Here is a 20939-nt window from a genome sequence, read left to right as displayed (position 1 = left end):
TTTAATAATAATATAAATCAGACTGTTTTATTTACTGTTTATTTTGTTTATCTTACCATATCTCAGCAACCATAGACCGTAACAACAAAGTTCAAAAAAGCAAAATGTAAATTCCACCCTTCAAAAATATTTTTGCAATTCCGTCGTGAAACTAGGGGAAATATACCCATTTTGATCAGTCTAAGCCGTTCGACCAATTCTCATCACTTTTGCAGTTTTCTGCTATTTAATCAGCATTTTCAGGCACACCAACAATGGAGAGTTGCTTGCTCACTTTTATTTGAGCTATTTATTACTTAGGAACAATCGAAAACACTTTATTAAAGCTGTAATTCATGATCAAAGTGCTGATAGGCCGATAATAGAAATAGGCTGAGAAAGGGTATAGTTCCCCTACATACTTTTCCTGTCATTCTTGAACAACGAAATAGCCTACTTTTCTGTACCAAAAATAACAGAATCGAATAGCAACACTTTTCAAAATAAATGCTGAAAAGTTCTACTTTTCAGCACTGAAATGGGTGCTGAAAAGTTGAACTTTTCAGCACTTATTTCGAAAAGTAACACTTTTCAATTTTTTTTTTGATTTAAACGATTTATTGACAAAATACATGAAAATTTGACTTAAAATTTCACTCAATGGGTGTTTTTCGGAATTGCAAAAAATGTTGTATGCAACAAGTTGCAAAACTTGATTTTTTCAGCACTCTTCGTATTTATCCAACTCGGTGAACCTCATTGGATAAATGTACGACTCGTGCTGAAAAAATCCTCTTTTTGCAACTTGTTGCATAAACTACTATTTTGTCAAAAATGTGCAAGATAAAAAAAATCGAAAAACATAGACTTTTTTCAAAGTAATTTAGTAAAGCGCGAAAATGGCACTTTTAATCAAAATTTCATTTTTGAAATTCTGTCGTGAAACTACTTACTTTTTCTGTCATTCTTGAACGACGAAATAGCCTACTTTTCTGTACCAAAAATAACAGAATCGAATAGCAACACTTTTCAAAATAAATGCTGAAAAGTTCTACTTTTCAGCACTGAAATACGTGCTGACAAGTTGAACTTTTCAGCACTTGTTCCGAAAAGTAGCACTTTTCAACATTTTTTTTGATTTAAACGATTTATTGACAAAATACATGAAAATTCGACTTAAAATTTCACGCAATGGGTGTTTTTCGAAATTACATTTTTTATGTTGTATGGAACTCGTTGCAAAACTTGATTTTTTCAGCACTCGTCATATTTATCCAACTCGGTGAACCTCGTTGGATAAATGTACGACTCGTGCTGTAAAAATCCTCTTTTTGCAACTTGTTGCATAAACTACTATTAAGGTCGTAGAAGGTGTCCTTCACTCTTGGGGCAATGACTGTCACGATATGTAAAATGCTTCTACAAACAACACAAAGAAAACCATTTTTTGATTGAAACATTCTGAATCAAGATTTGAATGTTTTTCTAAAACAAAAATGGCCGCCAAATGGCCGATCTGGAATGATGCCTTCCAGAGCCTTCAGTTCTTTTCTATAAACCGATAAAAATACCATTTAAATCGGAATGATATTGAAAATTATTACTTTAAATTATAAATGCTGAAAAGTTCAATTTCAAAGCACCCATATGACTGCTGAAAAGTTTTGTCATCTGAAAAGGACAAGAAAAGTAAGTAATTTTACAATGAAGTTGCAAAATATATATATTCTTCATCTTTGATTCCTAATGTAATATTACATCAGGAATTGGTGAATTTTCATCAGTTTTTGGTGAATATTCATCAGGTTCACAATTTTACAATTTTTTTGTAATATTACTCAAAAAATAGGTAATATTCAACCAACCAAATTTTCAACATTCCAAAATTCAAGAAGAATGGATTTGTTTCGATAAGTTTTTTCAAGATTATTACAATAAGTTAATGGATTTCCTCGAAGTACGAATTTCAAATATTTTAATCGATTTTTCAAGGAAACTGTTTTTTTTAATGATGTTACAGAGATGTAGTTAAGTTTCCATACAAACTGTTTTTATATCTATTAGTTTTTTCACTTTTAACATCAAGTCGGATATTTGTAAACAAATTTCGAAAAATGTAAATTTGTTTTAACTTCAACATGGAAAAAACAGGACTGAGCCACGTAGATTAGTGGTAACGCTTCCGTCTCGTAAGCGGTAGATCGCGGTTCAAATCCCGGCTCGGACCTACACAACTGGTGATCGTTTCTATTCTGGATTCGATTGCTTAGTAAAGGGAAGGTAGTGCATCGTCACAAGCTGGACCTTATCAACGACACCTTAGGAAGGCGACCTATGGAATGTTAACATTAACCTTAACTTGTTAACATTGAGTTGAGAATGAAATTGCCACTGAATCCGCTTTGTAAATGCCGACCCCGATACTCTTCAAGGGTGTTCCCCTCAGGAACTGGGAAAGATTTCATTTTTTTTATTCTCACCCTGTTGAGTGAGAATCAAATTTGCCTGAATTTGATTCGAACTGCCAGTGAGGATTTTATAATCTTTTGTCACCAACAGAAACCTGCCTCTTTTACCTTCCATTCACAAACGTGTTGACCACACTGCTGGCGACTGTTCCGGACAGGTGGTGGTGCCATCCCATCCCAGCCTTCGAGCTGGTGGTCCCTCATCAAATCCTCCCAGCATGTAACGACAACGACGTATGAATTTGGGATTCCCAGCAGCGTGCCGTCTTTCCGGGTGGTCTTTGACCCTGCCCACAGAGGTCCCCATCTGTAGGTGGAGAAGCCCGAGCTTGTTGATGAAATCACCCGGGAAAGGGACAATTTATTGTATTATCTCATTAGTTCGATGCCGGATGAATTGTTGGGGCCGAATTCGACCCTTCGAATCGTTTTCCCCATTTCCAGATTTTTCATTATGCATCAAGGATCATCCTTTCTCATCAAGTGACAGATCCCTCTGTGTCTTTCTGTGACAAACGATGTCAAGGGATAATAAAAATGCTACCTCTTCCTGAATAATTTACGACACACAGACACTGCTCGGCTCTTCTATTGGATTTTGGGGATTTCCTTCTGCGTTTTCGTCCGTTCGCTCTATTTTTCCTGGGGTTTTTCCTTTTTCGAAGGACGTCAACCAGCTGTCAGCAGCGAATCTGGGCCATACACGAGGACGGTCGGCTTTTGATGTGCGCTCGACGCGATGAGTACTTCTGGGAGGGGCCAAAGGTCAGTACACTGGCAATGGGTTGGGGACGTGACTAAGGGGCAATTTGGTGTGTCGTGGGAAGCAATTGGTTTAGGGATAGTTGAAGATTTGTTGTGTAGACAGGTTGGTGGTTGCAACTTGATTGCTATAAAAATTTACTGGAGTTTACAATTTTGTGGAATTCAATTCATAAATTGATTCTTTCCCAAATCCTTCTGGGACTGTATGGGCGTAGCCTTGAAGCACAGTGTGGACATTTATTTTCTCAAACATTTTTGATCGTGCAAACAGTCAAAAATCTAAGAATATAAATCATGGTGCAGACCTGTAATGCTATGCTATGCTATGCTAACTCAAACCATAAATTGATATTAAAACTTCTTCATTACAGCCCAAGTCCATCAACATGGCATTTCATTTCAAACTAACTTCATCTCTCTCGATACAAATTGCAATAAATGTGCAATGAACCAGTTACAAAGTTTAATTGAGTTGGTCGGCAAAAGACAGTAATTGGCTGTGACTAGGGATTGGATTACAAAATCAACTACATTAGTTGCTGTAATTAAACTGCCAATCAGAGTCAGTCTTCAACTTTCAACAGCAGTCAGCACTTGCCGCTTCGCTCAATTTTCCAGATTTTCTCCACCGCCAGTATCGTCTTGCGACAAAATTGGCTAAAACGTGCCACTTTTCGATCAAAGCTGGAGCTTATTCTTCGCCCTCACCAAATTCATTCAGGCGTTTAATTTCATTACCACCTAAAATTTCCCCGACCAAAGACATTAAATAATCAACTTAAACGGAGTGACACACACACACACAGCCCGACCAAAAGCATTAAAATGCCATCACCTAATGAAACCACTCACTGCCGCTGGCAGTGCTGCCATCTATAGTTGAAATGTGGTCCACTTCACAAGCTGAATGGGAGCAGGCGAATTCAATATTCTGGGTCTCGTGGCGCAGGGGTAGCGGCTTCGGCTGCCGATCCCGATGATGCTATGAGACGCGGGTTCGATTCCCGCCTTATCCACTGAGCTTCTATCGGATGGTGAAGTAAAACGTCGGTCCCGGTTTCTCCTGTCTCGTCAGAGGCGCTGGAGCAGAAATCCCACGTTAGAGGAAGGCCATGCCCCGGGGGGCGTAGTGCCAATAGTTTCGTTTTTTTTTTTCGTTTTCGAATTCAATATTCATCAGAGGGCTCAACTTGGCGCGGAAAATTTTGCAGCCCGCTGCGATTTGTGGGGAAAACTAGGCGGTTTAAGTGGCGCTCGTAAATATTGAAGTTTGACGAGTTTCGGAGAGGGGCAATATTGCAGCAAGGACAAAATTTGGTCGTCATTTAAGGACTCTCCAAGCGGCATACTAAAATGTAGCAAATTTTTGCCATCGTCGTGCGGAATTTTAGATTTTCCATGTATCATTGCATTTTGATCAGTTTGGTTGATTCTCTAGAGGGGTTCCGAAGGCTCGAAGCTCGTAACTATTTCAACACTCTCCCGAGAAGGTGGAAATAACTGGTGATGTTCATATTTTTTTTCATATTGTCAATAACCAATTTTGTATTTTTTTCGTCGTTATCTACACAGTAAAAATTTGTGTAAATTTGGAAGCCGTAATTTTGGAAGGTTGAATATTACCTATTTTATGATGCAATTTTACCTCAATTAAGACTGAAAAAGTGACATTATACAAGATAAGTGGTAAAATTACACATTTTCAGATGTAAAATTACACCTTTCTTCTGACATAAAAGATTTACCCCTTCCCAGATGTTACATTATCATGATTTTCTTTACTGTGTAGTAATGAATAAATCAATAAACATCAGCAGATGACTGCACTTTAACTAAAACCAGACATAATCACATAACCTATAAGAATTCATTTTAAAACCAAATTCAATGGTTGTGATGGTCACTTAAGCTGGTATTCCTTTAAGAAAAACTTAATTAGAAAATTATCAAAGCTCCGAATCTTTGGCATTATTGACAGTTTCCGAAAACATTTTTTTTTCTTTTAATTTTTTTGTCTCCTTCCCTTTTGATTATTTTCCCAGAAAATGTGATGGTAGTAAAAATCATTAATGCTAAAAATATGAATTTTCATTAAAAATACTGTTACAGTATTTATTAAGGGTACTTTTGGCTTTCTGAAAACTTTTAAATTTTAGACCACAGATATATGACGTATGTGACGCAAAATTTTGAGCAGCATAACTGTGATAATGTATTAAAGCATTTTAAATATTTTTTCCTTTAAGGTTTGGAAATTGGGCTTGAAATAATAATTTGAGTTTTATTTTTATTACAAATGGCAGTGATTTCAAAACTATGTTTTAACTTTTTTTTGACAAATCTTATTTGTTTTTGAGAATTTTGAGAACACCATAAAATAGGGTATCCAATTTTTAAAAAGGCCATTGCAAATATTTTTTTGAGGTTTATGTCTCTCGACTCTGACTAAAGTCGGGGCAAAAAAATAAAAAAAAATAATTACGAGTCATGGTTTCAACATTCTAATGAAAAAAGTGTTTTAAAATGCATTATAAATATGTCCAGTTGATTTGCCAAAACATTTTTAAACAAGCCGAAACATTAGATTGTTCTCAGTTGATTAGACTTCTTTTTTCATGGAAATTTTTTTTTTGGAAAAATATTTTTTTTCCCCTGATTTTTCAGACCAATTTTGAAGGAGGGGCGGTCGAAAACGGCCTAAAAGTCCTTTTGACACCAAATTTATATTTTTTCACAGTTTCAAGCTAGAAATCATTGATCCACGTTTTGCAGTACTTTTTGAAAAAAAAAATTTGCATTACTTTTTGATTGCAAATTCAATTTTGCCTCAAAAATTATTTTTTATACTGTTTTTTGTCCAGGTTTTCAATATCCCGAAAAAAAAAATTTTCAAAGGTTATCACTAGGGCTAGTGAATTTTTACGGCAACAAAATCGAAATCACGCGGCGTGTTAGTTTTTGAAACCACGGATTTCACGGCAATTTCACGGCACTCTAAAATCTGCTCAAAATAAACATAAATATGTTTTGTAATATGTGTGTCATAATTATGTACAGAAAAGTATCTTAAAAAGCAAGCAATGTTATAAAAAAATTGTTTATTTTCATAAATTTCAGAAAAAGAGAATTTTTGCATTTAAACAAAGTTCAGGCAAATTTCATTTGTAGCATTTTTTAAAATTTATTGATAACTCCAGAAAATTATGATACTATACAAAATGCTACGTAAATTTTATTTCAACCTGTATTGTATTTGAAACCAATTGACGAAAAAACTTCAATTAGGGGAACAGCATCTAATTCCAGCGTGCCTCTAATGTTGCCATATCAACACTTTGACGTTCGATTACAGCTCATAAAAAGCGTTTTCAACTGAAATTGAGTTATAAATAGGCCAATAAGAAGTGAGCAAGCAAGTTTCTATCAAAAGTTTTGCAAAATTAGTTGTTTAAATAGTGAAAATCAGCAAATTGGATGGAGTTTGGAGCGAGTGCTTAATCGCCAAACATACGAGAATTTCCCCTATAATTGAAATATAAAAAAAATCTCATTTATCTCACGTTATATGCAACTTGTTAAACCATATTTTAATTAGTTTTACAAGGATTAAAAAATAATATAGCTCATTTTTCTTTTCCTGTAGTTTAGTTATAAAAAGTTAAATAAAAAAATCTGATCTTCGCCGAAGAAACCAAATTGGTCAAAAAATCCCGTCCCAAGCTACAGATTTTAATACATTTTCATACCCATTTTGTATGGAGGCTTGTATGGAAAAACTTATGATGCAAAATGACCTCTTCGACAAAGGGAATACATAGTCAATGTTTCATCGAAATAAAAAAATGGTTATTTTAAAGACCTTGCAATTTATTTTATTGAATATTCACTTGCGCAATTTGTATGATTAGCCCGCAAAATTGCATGGAAAAATTAATTCTGCAAAATTTATTTTTTTACAAAGTTTCATTCAAATCAAAAAACCAAAATAAAAGTCGATTTGATCATGATTTGGAAAGTAATAACAATCTGAAGAGCTGTATATTATTTATCTTTATTGTGACAGTCATTTTTTAAATTTCTTTTTTTTAAATGTTGACCAAAATAGTTAACTCCATTTTGTTATTCCCACCTTTCCGGGATACGATGCCAACAAAACAGGTTGTATACGTTAGCATTGAATTTCGTAGGATTTTCTCTCGGAACACAGTAAAAACTTTTAATTCAATGTTTCTTAAAATCTAAAAATAACTTAACAATATGAGTTGTTGAAGAAATAGGTTTTCTTAAATAAATATTTTTAACAAACTTTTAAGATGATTTTTTCATACAGCCACAACGTTGATGTATCAGAAAGTGATTGGGTGTGCCCAAAGGATCAAACCAAATCGTTCCAGCATTAGTAAAGCAGATTTCCCCCTGCTCCCCTCAAAAATGTTGCCAAATTTGGAAAACTTTTTCACCCACTCTTTTCCACATATGGAAGGGAAATCATGTCCCCCGACACAAAACCAACTCTGAACCAGCAAAATTTATGTTAATTAGCACCCAGTATAGTAAAACACTAGACTCGAACCCAGATATTGTCGTCGAACTGCTCTGGGCTGGAGATGACAATTTTTGAGGAGGTTCGAGTGTGTTTTTGTGTGTGTTTACAAAGGATTGACCAAGCCCAGCATAGGCCAAGTTAGTTAGTTAGTGTGGCCGTTTTGTCGTGTCGAATTTGTGAGGACCACACTTTTTGGGCCAGCAAATTTATTCATGAGCGTGGGGTTTTTGCGGTTACGTTACGGGTTGACAACGGAGCTTATACGGTGTGCTTGTTACTTGTTGTTGAGTGTGAAATCGTTGCCGGAAGTTTGTTTGATTTGATTGTATTTTTGGGTGATGTTTTTTTCTTGAAGGGATTTTGTTTTTAATTAATATGCTGTTACAAACAACAAACTTTGCCGTAAATTTGACAGATATTTGATTATAAATATCCAGGAAGACAACACAGTTATTATAACAATTGTGTTAACATGGATAGCTTTTGCTTGAACAGATGTTCGCTTGTGCCAGTGTGTCTAGTTGATTTTGAAATTTGAATATAATTTTAGAAAAAGAAACTTTTTTGCAAAAGGTTTTTAGCAAAAAACTGATTGAAATTTAAAATTTTATATTTTGACCGTACCAAAAAAATCTAAAAATTTGAAGATCTGGCTACCTTTAGATGAATTTATGTACTAAATGAGAATTCGGTTATATTTGTTCCTGTATCACTGCGGAGTACAACAAGTCTATTTATTTGAACAGATGTTTTCGAATCGTTCGATTGACGCAAATCTCCGCTCCGTACATTTCCGCAAACTTGAAACAATATAAATCTTCCCTACCAGTACCCACCAATCTTCAGTAACCCTCAAGATGTCACCCAGAGCACCACTGGCAGTCCTGATCCTGGCCGCCGTAGCCATTGCGAGCACCCAAGCCGCCCTAACGATTCCCGAGGTGTTGAAATCCTCCGCCCGGTACTTTGTCATCAACGATCGAACCGGCACCTTCTGGCAGGCCTTCCGCTACTGTAACAGTCTGGGACTGCAGCTGGCCTCGGTCAACTCGGCCAACGATAATAAGGCACTTACGGCGGCCATTGCAGCAGCCCCTCCCCCGAAAACGAAAGGAGCCTGGTGGATTGCCGGAACCGACCTCGGTAAGGAGGGCGACTTTGTGTGGATCACTACGCAGAGCAGGATGGGATTCCGCACCGGTTACACCAACTGGGCCGCCGGGGAGCCCAACAATGAGTTTGGGAACGAGCACTGTGTCGAGGTGTACTCGTATGGCGAGTGGAACGATAAGAACTGCGATGTTCTGAGGAACTACATCTGCGAGAAGCCGTGGTAATTAGTGTGGGAAGAGCTTTTGTAATCGGGCGTAAGTGAAACAGATGATGTATTTAGAAATACAAGCCATGCTTGAATAAATGAATTAAGTTTTGATAAATCATATTCGCTCTCGTGTCAAAACTGTGATGGTCCTCAGCCAAAGTTACTAACAAATAATAAGTTACATTAAATTTGCAAGTCCGACTTTTATTAACGTTGTGAGATTTTTTTAGTAAAGGTACTTTCTTATATACTTCCTATATACCCCTTATATACTTTCAAGTGTATAACCTGATTTCTTTTCATGGCATTGCTAATAGCTCATCAGGGTCAATTCGGATCTTCTTGCACAAAGTTGTAGGGAATTGAATTTTCTACAAGAATCTCACGTTTGGATATTTTGGGCAAGACCTGCGCCTCCTGTTGTCAAAATCCTGAAACGATATTTTTCGCATACATTTTTACGAATTTTCCAATACAAATCGTCTGCTGTGTGCTATCTTGTGACATAGACCATTTTGTTCGAAAATGAGTTAATGCTGACGTTTTGCTATACTCAACAAACACTACAAGATGCATTAACCCAATTTTGGGAACTCGCTTCCGTTTCCCGGATATTGCAATACACACTTGTGACATAGACCAAATTAACATCAAAATGATCGTGCACACTTGTGACACGTCATACATGTTGTTGGAAAATGTGGAAAATTTGTCTTGTTTTTCACAATTTTTTGTTGATACACTTTTTCTAAAGGCAATGCAATCTTTTGTTTTTGAAAATATACTGATTAAGTCGGTTAAACTATTGATTTACGCTAATTTAAGTTTGTATAGGAATTCTGTGCACACTTGTGACACGTGCTTTTCAGATTTTTGTTTACATAATTTACTGTATCTTTTAACTGACGTAACCAAAAAAGTTGAAACTTGGAGTGATTGTTTAGCGATAGTATTCGAACCGATAACTTCAAAAAGTTTGACTCTATCATTCATAGTTTTGAAAATATTAACAAACTTTCAAACTTTTAAAATCGATTTTCTCGAATAGTACTAAATGGTCGTTGTCACAAGTTAGCACACAACAGATGAAATTTCAATTATTAAAAGCGACCCCCAACCCTTAACCGATTTTGCTCAAAATTGAAAAATTATTTATTTATGCCTAAAGAATAGAGCCAGCTGGTATCTCTTGAGATTTTTCGAAATTTTCAATTTTTCTTATCACCCTGCTGTCCATACAAAAAGGATGTTAAAATAATTAAAAGTCTGTGTGGGACCATCCATAAACCACGTGGACACCTAAGAGGGGGGGGGGAGGGGGGGGGGGGGTTTGAGATTTCCAAAAAAAAGTGTCCACGTGGTTTGTGGATGGTCCCTGCCTTGTGAACGGCATTTCTTAATGGTTTGGTGTCTTCAGGCAACTTGTGTTGCTTGGGACTTTTCAGAAAAAAATAGTTACACTATCAAAAATAACCATTTTTGAAAAATCTCATCTTAATATGTTTCAGATTACAATAAATGCCATCTTTTGAGCTATTGCTAGTTTGCCAGATAAATCAAAGATCAAAGATTTTACATTATCTGTGCCAGATTTTTACTGATTTTGACAGATTTTAGATTTTCTACCGATTTCGAATAAACTTTTGATTAAAATAAACGATTAACAAAATAAAAAATAAAACATATTTATTTTTATGAATGTGTGAACTAAACAATTTCGAGGCCAAAAATACAACTAATCCAGCTGAATTCTACAATTGTTTGAATTAATTCATATCTTTCGTTCACTTCCCTTTTCATAAATGTAGGATTTTCGTTTTCCAGATTGTTCCTGATTTGCTATTGGTACTCGGCCAGATTTTTTTTTAGTTTTGACCTGGCCACTCTGGCTATTGCCAAGTTGGTCAAATTTTTTTGGCAGTAATGCCAGTTTTTCAAAACAATCATATTTCTCAAAAACGTGGAAACAAGTCGAAAAAAATATTTTAACTTTGTTTTAAGATGAAAAATCAAACTTGTAATCAATAATAACTATTCACAAATTTCGACATCATGCACTGGAAAATACAAGATTTTGTCGAAAAATTGGCAACATTGCCAAATAAATGTACCCCTATGGACCCCCTAAGCTACCTCTCCACGAATTTTTTTTTAGGTAAATTCAATTTCAATAGGAATTGCCTTATGCCATGGTGTGAGAGCTTTTAGGACCCTATTGGCGCATTTATTTTTTTGTGTGAAAAGGCGAATAGAAAAAAAGAGTGTTTCTTTTTATCTAAGATGCCATAAGCAATACCAATGCACAGATTTTTGAATTTTCAATAGGCTTTTTGTAAAAAATATTGTTTTGTTGTGGAAAAACGATATTTAGGACCACAAAAAAAAGAAAACTTTGATTTTTCGGGCATGCCTGAAAGGGTGACCAAATTTTCATAAGAAACTTTTGTAAAGAAAAATTTCAGTTTATAATATGATTTTAGGGCATTTTATACAAAATTCTCAAACGTAGGCTGATTTATTTTTTTTTAAACATCAGGAGGTGAATTTTTTTTAAATACAATTTTTTATTGGATTTTTGTTCTAAAATCGATTGCAAAGTACACAAAAAAGTAAATTTGGTGAAAGTTGTAATGTTACTTCCTTTATGATGTAAATTTTCTTAAAAATACTGCTTAACTTGAAAAACACATTAACAAGATATAAATGGATATAAATAAAAGACAAAGATACAATATACGTATGGGAATGCGTACATCGTTTCTGACCCAGAGTATTTCTACCTATATTTGGTAAAACAACATTAATTGTGATTTCATGGAAGCATAAAAGAGATAATATTTCCACATTAATTTAAAAACCTTTACTTACACATTTTTTAATAAATATTGATAATAAATTAAATATTGTTTATTGAGATAAATTAAAACAAATATTTTTATGAATCCCTTGATTTGTCATATTTTTTAATAGTTGCATAACTACAATAATGGCGGATACGAATGAAACCTTGGAGTAGAATTTGTATTATGTTCAATAAAAAAAACATATATTTGAATATTAAACCTTTGATTTATTAGTTTTAAAATTAAAGCTTTATTTTCGAATAAATGAACTTCATGTCTTCAAAAATCAATCGCAGGTTTAATTAAATAAGATTTTTTGTCCTACTAATGTAAAAAAAAAATATTCCAAATGTTCATGATCATTTTCCTATACAGGTGCACTTTTAGAAATCTGAATAAATTAGCTTAATTATTTAAAGTTCAAAAGTTGAAAAAAAATGTTTATGAAAATCTTTCTCTTATGGAAAATTGTCTAAAGCTGTAATGCTATCTTTCCACAAGATTTATTATAAAATCAAAATGGTGCTTTAAAGATTGTTGCGTTATTTTTTTTTCAATGACAATTCTATATTTGTTTTTGTTTTTTAAATAATGGTCTTTAAAACTTTTTTTGTTTTTACTTTTTGGGTGTTTTTGAATCCACCTTCAGTTAGGGGTTTGGAGCGTGGACAGCAGCTAAACATAGACCTTTTGAAAAGTAACCCGAGATTTTAGTTAAGATGTTCTATAGAGAATGAACTTTTAAGTTATTGTCATTTTGTGGATATAAGACATTTTTACTATTAATGCCAAAAACGTGTAGTCCAACATCTCGCGCAATATTTGGTTTCGAGCTTTTCGGAGCACTGATAATAATGACCTACCTGTCATACTCGCGATTGTCCTCGTCGCACCGCGCGTCCTGCAGATCCCGCCAGCTTTTCCCGTGCCGGCAGGTCGTCACCAGCACCAGGTCCCGGGCGTTGTGCAGGTGGAACAACGAGTTTCTCGTTTCCGACCCAATGCCGTGGACGTATCTGAAATGGCGAAGAAAGAAAGAAATATTCGGTAAGAAAATAGTAATGATTAGTTCTGGCAAAGAAATTCTCTCCCCCACACAATAAGTGCGGACTCAGCACTTTCGTTATGCGAGGGGAATTTGAATTGCCATCCTTGAAGGGGTGTGGCCACAATGGAGGGTACTACTTTCACTTTGCCAGAGGGTTTGCGGGCGGGGGAGACCTGATTAGAAACGGACCATATGGGCAGACATTCCAAGTTGGACAATGAAATCACTGAATCGGAAATTACTTGCACACAATCATTTCTCGGGTTCCTGGCGTCTAGATCAGATTAGAAGTGGCCGCAGAAGTTCGGTTTCTCCCCCAAAAAGGAAGCAAGTTTATCGGATTTCCGGCAGAGAAAGCAAATGATCCCTTGTTCCCAGAAATGATGGTTATTGATGATGTGGCCGGATGAGCTGCTGCCAGTGTGGATGGCCATTTGACCAAGTAATCAAGAAGTACCGGAAAGAGAACCTGGAAGCCTCCGGGGGAATTACACCCCAAAATCAGCATGGATTTCATAAAGTGCGATGGAATTGAATAAGTTTTGAGACCCAGTATTAAATGAAACTTTATTGATTGGATCGATTACTTCGTACGAAAAACCGGCAGGTCCATCCTCTGGCTCGGTAACAATCGCAAATTTTCTCACGATTACTGGAATAAAAGTTTTTTTTCCTCACCCCAAAACCTGTCACTCGAAGTTATCCCATCGGCGTAAATGGCACTATCAGACACTGCTGCAGTCACAACACTTCATATACAACAGGAAGTGGAACGAAAGCAATTCCCGGGTGTCACTAACTGTGTTCGAACCATTGAAACTTTTGTCATAGGAAATGAGACTTAGCAATAGAAAAAATGGTTTTCACAGAATCAGTAAAGACAAAATTTAAACCAAAATTTTAACATTTTATTATAAATATTAATGCTATTAAATATGGATTTGGTTTTTCATTTCTCAGAACATTTGGAACTATTTGAAAATATTTGGATAACGTTAATGATAAAGAGTACAGTTCCATAGTTTTCTTCAAGATAAAAAGCCCATAGAAATATTTGATTGTTTTGAAATATTTTTAAAGTTAAGTTTTTGTGAATTTTTTATGCTATAACAGCGTTTTATGTCTTTGTTTTTGACATAGATTAATTTGTCTGAGAGTTGACCTACAGGGATATTTCATAGATTAGGATAGAACTTAAAAAATTAGTACCGTAAAACGGGGTGACTTTGATAGCCGGGGTGACTTTGATAGGTTTGCGCAAAATGAAGAGTACAATTAAAGACGTACGAAATGGTTTAGAATCAAACTGACCGTGGTAGAGAAGTGTTCAAAGTACCATAAGAAGAACTTTTCATAACATTTTAAAAAGTTTAAAAAGTTAGTTAATTATAGTTAAGAAAATGTTGATGAAATTCACTATTTTAAACTTCTCAAAGTGTCATGATTTTCTCAATGAACATGATTTTGAATCGGAAAACGGAATGCAATTTCGGATTCTTTGGACACCACTAGGAGAAGGTTAAAAAAGTTTGTAAATAATAAATAATATTTGTTTTTGGAACACATTTAAAAAAAATCTCCAAATTAATAGGCAATTCCAGTTGAACAAATTCCATGTAAAATGTGAAAACTTGTGATTCATGCTTCGAATTCCGTTAAAAATGCAATATTAGTCGATAATTTTATAAACAAAACTAGTTTTAACAAATTTCAGCAAAAATTCCGACTTTTTAACAATTTTACCTAAAATTTAAATGTATTTTGTCAAAAAGCTTATAAACTTAATTAACTAAATATAAACATTGATTTTTTTTTCCTTAAAAACTATATCACCTGCTTTAGGGTTGGTACATTTAACGTACAAATGAAGTTTGAACATCTTTAATATGATTTTAACAAGAAAAACTATGACTTTCAAAGTCACCCCGGAATTTAAACTATGAATTTTTAACGTAACTATTTTCCTGAACACTATTGAAAAAACTTTTTTTTCCAAAATAGTGCATGGACTTTGTATGGGTTACCCCAGTACATGTTTTAAAAATAATAATCTTGATAAAAACCTTACCTGTTGGAAAATATTCCAAAAGCAAATTGAAATCCTATTAAAGTCACCCTGGTTTACGGTATTTAAAAAATATTCCTCATCTCAGAGCGAGGTCAAAAAAGGATCAAAAAAATTTAAAGCACATTTCAAATTTTAAGCTTAACAAGAAATTTTAAAGCAAATGATATTACAACATGGTTTATACACATGATCACAGTTATGCAACTGTCACAACTTTCCTAAAAATTAATTAAATTTAAAAAAAATCTTAAGGTTTAACCTGTTCCCGTTTTGTGGTCTGAAAATTCAAAATAAAAAAAAATAATTTAAAATGCATAAATAGAATTTTTACAATGTAATATAAATAAATTACTATCAATTTTGTAGTTTTTTTCAAAAAAAATAAATTTTTATGAATTATTTTTCATTTTTTGGGATTAAATTCATTTTGAAAAGGGAGGAGCGGCCGTGGCTTACTGGTTACGGTGTTCGCTTAGCAAGCGAATGGTTCTGGGTTCGATTCCCATCTGCTCCCATCGAGAAAGTTAAGGACATAGAAATACTTGAAATGCTGAATATGAACGAAAAATCAAAGTTGCTGGAGGCGGGGTTCGAACCCCCGTCCTTTGGATTGGTAAGCAAAAATGCTAACCACTAGGCCATGGCGACTTGGTGAGCCTAGACTGGAATTAGGAATACTGTTGCAACCAACCCGCAATGCCTTTCGAGGTGTATCCTAGGGTTCTACCTCTCCCACTAACATTGAGTCCAAAACCTCCCTACAAACATCTATACCACTAAGGTGACGTAGGGGTCCTTGCGCACTTTAGATAGGTGTTTACTAACGATCCTCCCCATCCCTGAGGATAGCTTGGACCCGGCCTGGACCCCCTTATGCCCTGGGTTGTATTACACACTCATCAAAAGATGAAGACATGGTATCTCCTGTGTTGGATTATTGTTCCGGATGAGGGTCTAATACAACCACACCAAACAGTGGGATAAGCGTTGTGGAGCCTTCCGGTGGTGGGGCGTCCTCCAAATGCTAATGCTAATGCTAATGCTTAAATTCATTTTGAAAAGAAGTTGGTGGGAAACGAAAACTTTCAATAAGAATTGCGTTATCCTTATTTATAAAAAAAAAACAATAAGGGATCTGGATCTGGATTTTTATTTAATGAATTAAAAAAACTTGTAAAAATAAAACTTTGACTTTTCGTTTTGTCAAAATGCATACCTTTAAATAAACATAAAATTTATAAAAACTGAATTGAAAATATGAATATTGTATTATATTTTTTTAAAAGTATAACTTTTATGCTTTGTTTGAACTTTTTCATCATTATTTACATAAAAATGTTCATATTAAATTTAAAATCTGATTTTTATTATAAAACAAAAAATGAACAAACCCTGACGAAAATAATGAATGATTTGAAGCTTCTTTTTTAAAAAAAATCTTAGTTCAATGTAGACAGATTCCAAATTTATCAATAGATAAATTGTAAAAAAAATACAAAATGAAAAAAGTTTGGACAGATTTTGAATTTGAAAAATGTGTAATATTTCCTCCAAAAATACGTGAATTTAATTCTTTTTATGTTCAATTTTACTAATTCTACATTAATTAAGGTAAAATTACTTGGGGAAAGACCAACCATTAAACTTTTCAACTTTCAAAAATTGATCTTTTTGTACTGTGTAGAAAATATAGTCTACAGATTTTGAAGAAAATTTCCAAATACTTTAGTTTGGTATAAATTTTAAGAGTATCAATTTAGTGTTATTTCATGTTATTTCAATAGGAATAATTGAAGGTATTTTTTATTTGATAAAAATAACTCATGATCTGTAATGAGGATTTTTTTGATAAAATTCTCTCCTAAACAGGTTAACCCTAATTTGTTCAATTTTTTTTCATTTTTTTCAGGAAACAATCATCGTATTTAAAAAAAAATCTCAGTTAAATCTCACATGTTTAGAAAAAAAACGTTCCTTGAATTCAATTGTTTAAATTAAGTTTAACATTCTTATTTATTTTACTTTTAAATCAAAAGTTTTACAAAAAAAAAGTATCTGGATGGGTTGAAACATTCTTAGCAGTTATTAAAATTATTGTTTTATTTCTTAATTTTTTGGATGTTTTCATCTTGCAAATAATGTATTTCCTCTAATATATGTTTAAGTGTGTGGAGATAGATTGAATATATATATTTTAAAATAAAATTGAGTAATTTAACACCTTGATTTGAACTTTTAAATTCTAAGAAAACTTTAGTTTTCACTACAATTCATTTTTAACAAAATCCTGTTTATAGAATATAATGAAAACACGATAAAAACATGGCTTTTCTTAGAAATATTTGCTTAAACAAATATTTATTATAGATATACAGGAATATTCTCGTGAAGAATTTCTTAATTTTCCGTGATTTTTTTTAGTACATATTTCAAATAATCAAATCACTGAAATTAAACAAGTAATAATTGATTGAGTTTTGATATTTTCTTATCACTCTTAGTATTTTTAACGAAAATTGAACTTTTTAAATATTTTGGAAAATGTTTTTCAATATTATGTTTATGTTTGAAGGGAAAAATTCTATTTTTTTGTTTATAAAAAAAAATCAAATTATTTCAGACTATTGACTATGACAGTTTATACTACTTGAATCTTCTCACTTTTTGAATCTGTTATCTTGAAATGGTGACAGCCTAATAATTTTTTTTTCAGGTGGTTGTTATTTTTTTAGTTAAGTTAAGTTTTTTTTAGTTAAGTTTTAGTTTTTTTTAGTTAAGTTTGAGTAATTCCTATCATGTCAAACCCTAAAATTTTAAAAATTTACTTTTATTTTTTTTATTTGAATTGAAATATCTATTAAAAAACTCCAAAATTCGTAAAATTATCCCACAATCTATGACTCCCCCATTTCCCGAGAAACAAACAACTCTTCCATTTCGTGCCCGGCAAAATTCCTGTGTGAATTTCACGTCCATGTCAAATTCAATTTGCGGGCTAGGTGAAAACTTTTCGCTCATTGTATGTGACTGTGTGTGTGTGCGCTTTTCCCTCACCCACAACGTGTTTGTGTATGAGTGCGAGGGTGATGCCATTTGCGTGCGATCCAAACTAAAAGGAAAACTAGCTGTCACTCGAAATTTGGATGTCAACAGAGAGAATCGGTTGATTTGGTGGTGGAGGAGGGAGGGAGGGGGTGGCGATGAGGTGTTTGGTTTTCCACAGTTGCATCCTCTCCAGGGTTGTCGGTTTGTGTGGCCCCCCGATGCAGCAATTTTGAATTGCTGCGGGAAATAAACTTTCAACGGAAGCAACTTGTGACGAGGGGAGAATGAGTGTTGAGTGGGAGGGGATCACGGGGTGAGAAAGAACCCGTCAAATGCAGGCTCGAATTGGTGAGAATGAGTTGAGTTGCACTGTGATACGAAATTAAGACAGACCTAAAAATTGACAAAAAATATTTAGAAGAAAAATCAAAGAATTCAAAACACCAACTTGTCCTACTGATTTTTTCAAAATAATATTTGTTTAGAGTAATTATTCCAAATTTAGAACTAAAACAACACAGTGTCCACCGAAATTTCGACCCCGGGGACAGTTCTAGCGCCCCCTGTCCAAAGTGCCAAACTCGGCAAACAACATCTGTTGCTACCGCAGAGAACTAAATTAAAGTTGAGTTTAGAGCAGTTCAGCAGCAGCAGCATGAATGCAGTTTAGTGAAGTCCCTCGCCGCAAATATAAACAGAAAACAACAGAGTGAGCGAGCAAACCCGTCTCCTTTGGAGGTTGTACTGAAAACCCCCCTCCCCCGTCAGAAAATTCATTGCACCCTACTAAATTCAGTGCGTTCTTGATGTGTATTTAGGGCTTTTCTACTTCCCCGGTTTTTGTCTACTTTACGGCCGTCAATCGTCAACACGTTCTCCTGTGACTCGAAATGGCCATACAATAAAAAGAATCACTATCGCCGGGCGTAAGGCCGTAAAAATTAGGAACCGTGCGAAAACTTCAGATGGCGTGCATATCGTCGTCCCCATAAAGTCTTCAGAGCAGTTGGCAGTAATTGTTATCGCCACCCCCTCCGGGTTGTCTGTCATGGTCTGGTGTTTATTTCTTTTGAACTCCTGTGGGGGCATTTGATGTTCGTAGATATGGTATTTTATGTTTTCTTTTTTTCTTCATTTTGTTATCGCAGGACTTGTCACTGTCTTATTTTAAGAACGTGTTTATTGAGAAATTTATTTTTTGTCATCTATTATCAAAACCTTTGATTCAAAGGAATAAATAAATCAAAGATTGCTATAAAATGAATATAAATTAGAACATAAAGCCATTATAACTTTTAGAATGCAAACTGGTTTTCTAAAAAAATGTTATTATCAATATCATTTTATCAAAAGAAAAACCAGAAATGGATTTTATTTGCTCCACGATGTTTCGGGCCGATTTTAAATAAGGAGGAGGAGGAGTTTACAACGGTCTAACTGTTAGAAAATTTGGAGGGATTGACCAAAAAAAGCATTTTACACAATTGATTCGTCCATACAAAAATGGTATGAAAAAAATCAAAAATCTAAAAATATATCGTAAAAAAGGAATTTTCAATCGATATGGTTCCTTCAGCAATAATTTTTAAATTGATTGATAAAATACAGAAAAAAAAGTCGCGCTAAAAAAAAAGTTAAACTGTTAACTCAAAAAAGGGAAAATCCTATAGGGTAATTCTCTACCAATTCACACGAAATCGGGAAAAGTTGCCCCGACCCCTTTTCGATTTGCGTGAAACTTTGTCCTAAGGGGTAACTTTTGTCCCTGATCACGAATCCGAGGTCCGTTTTTTGATATCTCGTGACGGAGGGGCGGTACGACCCCTTCCATTTTTGAACATGCGTAAAAAGAGGTGTTTTTCAATTATTTGCAGCCTGAAACGGTGATGAGATAGAAATTTGGTGTCAAAGGGACTTTTATGTAAAATTAGACGCCCAATTTGATAGCGTACTCAGAATTCCGATAAAACGTATTTTTCATCGAAAAAAACACTAAAAATGTTTTGAAAATTCTCCCATTTTCCGTTACTCGATTGTAAAAATTTTTGGAACATGTCATTTTATGGGAAATTTAATGTTCCATTCGAATCTACATTGACCCAGAAGGGTCATTTTTTCATTTAGAACAAAAATTTTCATTTTAAAATTTCGTGTTTTTTCTAACTTTGCAGGGTTTTTTTTTAAGTGTAACAATGTTCTACAAAGTTGTAGAGCAGACAATTACAAAAATTTTGATATATAGACATAAGGGGTTTGCTTATAAACAACACGAGTTAACGCGATTTTACGAAAACAAGTTTTGAAAAAGTTACTTTTTGCGTTTCTCTTTGTTTCGTCGTCCGTGTCTGTCGCGGGTGACCATGAACGGCCATGATCGATGACGACCAACTTTTTCAAAACTTGTTTTCGTAAAATCGCGTTAACTCGTGTTGTTTATAAGCAAACCCCTTATGTCTATATATCAAAATTTTTGTAATTGTCTGCTCTACAACTTTGTAGAACATTGTTACACTTAAAAAAAAACCCTGCAAAATTAGAAAAAACACGAAATTTTAAAATGAAAATTTTTGTTCTAAATGAAAAAATGACCCTTCTGGGTCAATGTAGATTCGAATGGAACATTAAATTTCCCATAAAATGACATGTTCCAAAAAATTTTACAATCGAGTAACGGAAAATGGGAGAATTTTCAAAACATTTTTAGTGTTTTTTTCGATGAAAAATACGTTTTTTTCGGAATTCTGAGTACGCCATCAAATCGGGCGTCTAATTTTACATAAAAGTCCCTTTGACACCACATTTCTATCTCATCACCGTTTCAGGCTGCAAATTATTGAAAAACACCTCTTTTTTCGC

The 20939-nt window shown here is 34.1% G+C and overlaps 2 protein-coding genes across 2 annotated transcripts in view; one reads left to right on the top strand and one right to left on the bottom strand.

The window, feature by feature from the left end:
• Positions 1-20939, bottom strand: part of LOC120429091 (exostosin-1) — a 411287-nt gene that overhangs the window by 170267 nt on the left and 220081 nt on the right. The window contains exon 2 of the mRNA XM_039594256.2: positions 12786-12938. Coding sequence (XP_039450190.1) covers positions 12786-12938 — 153 coding nt within the window. The remainder of the gene's footprint in view (positions 1-12785; positions 12939-20939) is intronic.
• LOC120429099 (pulmonary surfactant-associated protein D-like) lies at positions 8214-9347 on the top strand. The gene has a single exon (XM_039594265.2). The coding sequence runs from the start codon at positions 8616-8618 to the stop codon at positions 9093-9095; it is 480 nt and encodes a 159-aa protein (XP_039450199.1). The 5' UTR covers positions 8214-8615; the 3' UTR covers positions 9096-9347.

Source organism: Culex pipiens, chromosome 2, assembly GCF_016801865.2.
Source record: "Culex pipiens pallens isolate TS chromosome 2, TS_CPP_V2, whole genome shotgun sequence".
NCBI classification, from domain to species: Eukaryota; Metazoa; Arthropoda; class Insecta; order Diptera; family Culicidae; genus Culex; species Culex pipiens.
Note: the sequence above shows the minus strand (reverse complement) of the source record. Positions and strands in the feature narration are given on the sequence as shown.

What these genes read in the sequence shown, in the direction of transcription:
- LOC120429099 (XM_039594265.2), top strand. Translation starts at nt 8,616, where the DNA reads ATGTCACCCAGAGCACCACTGGCAGTCCTGATCCTGGCCGCCGTAGCC.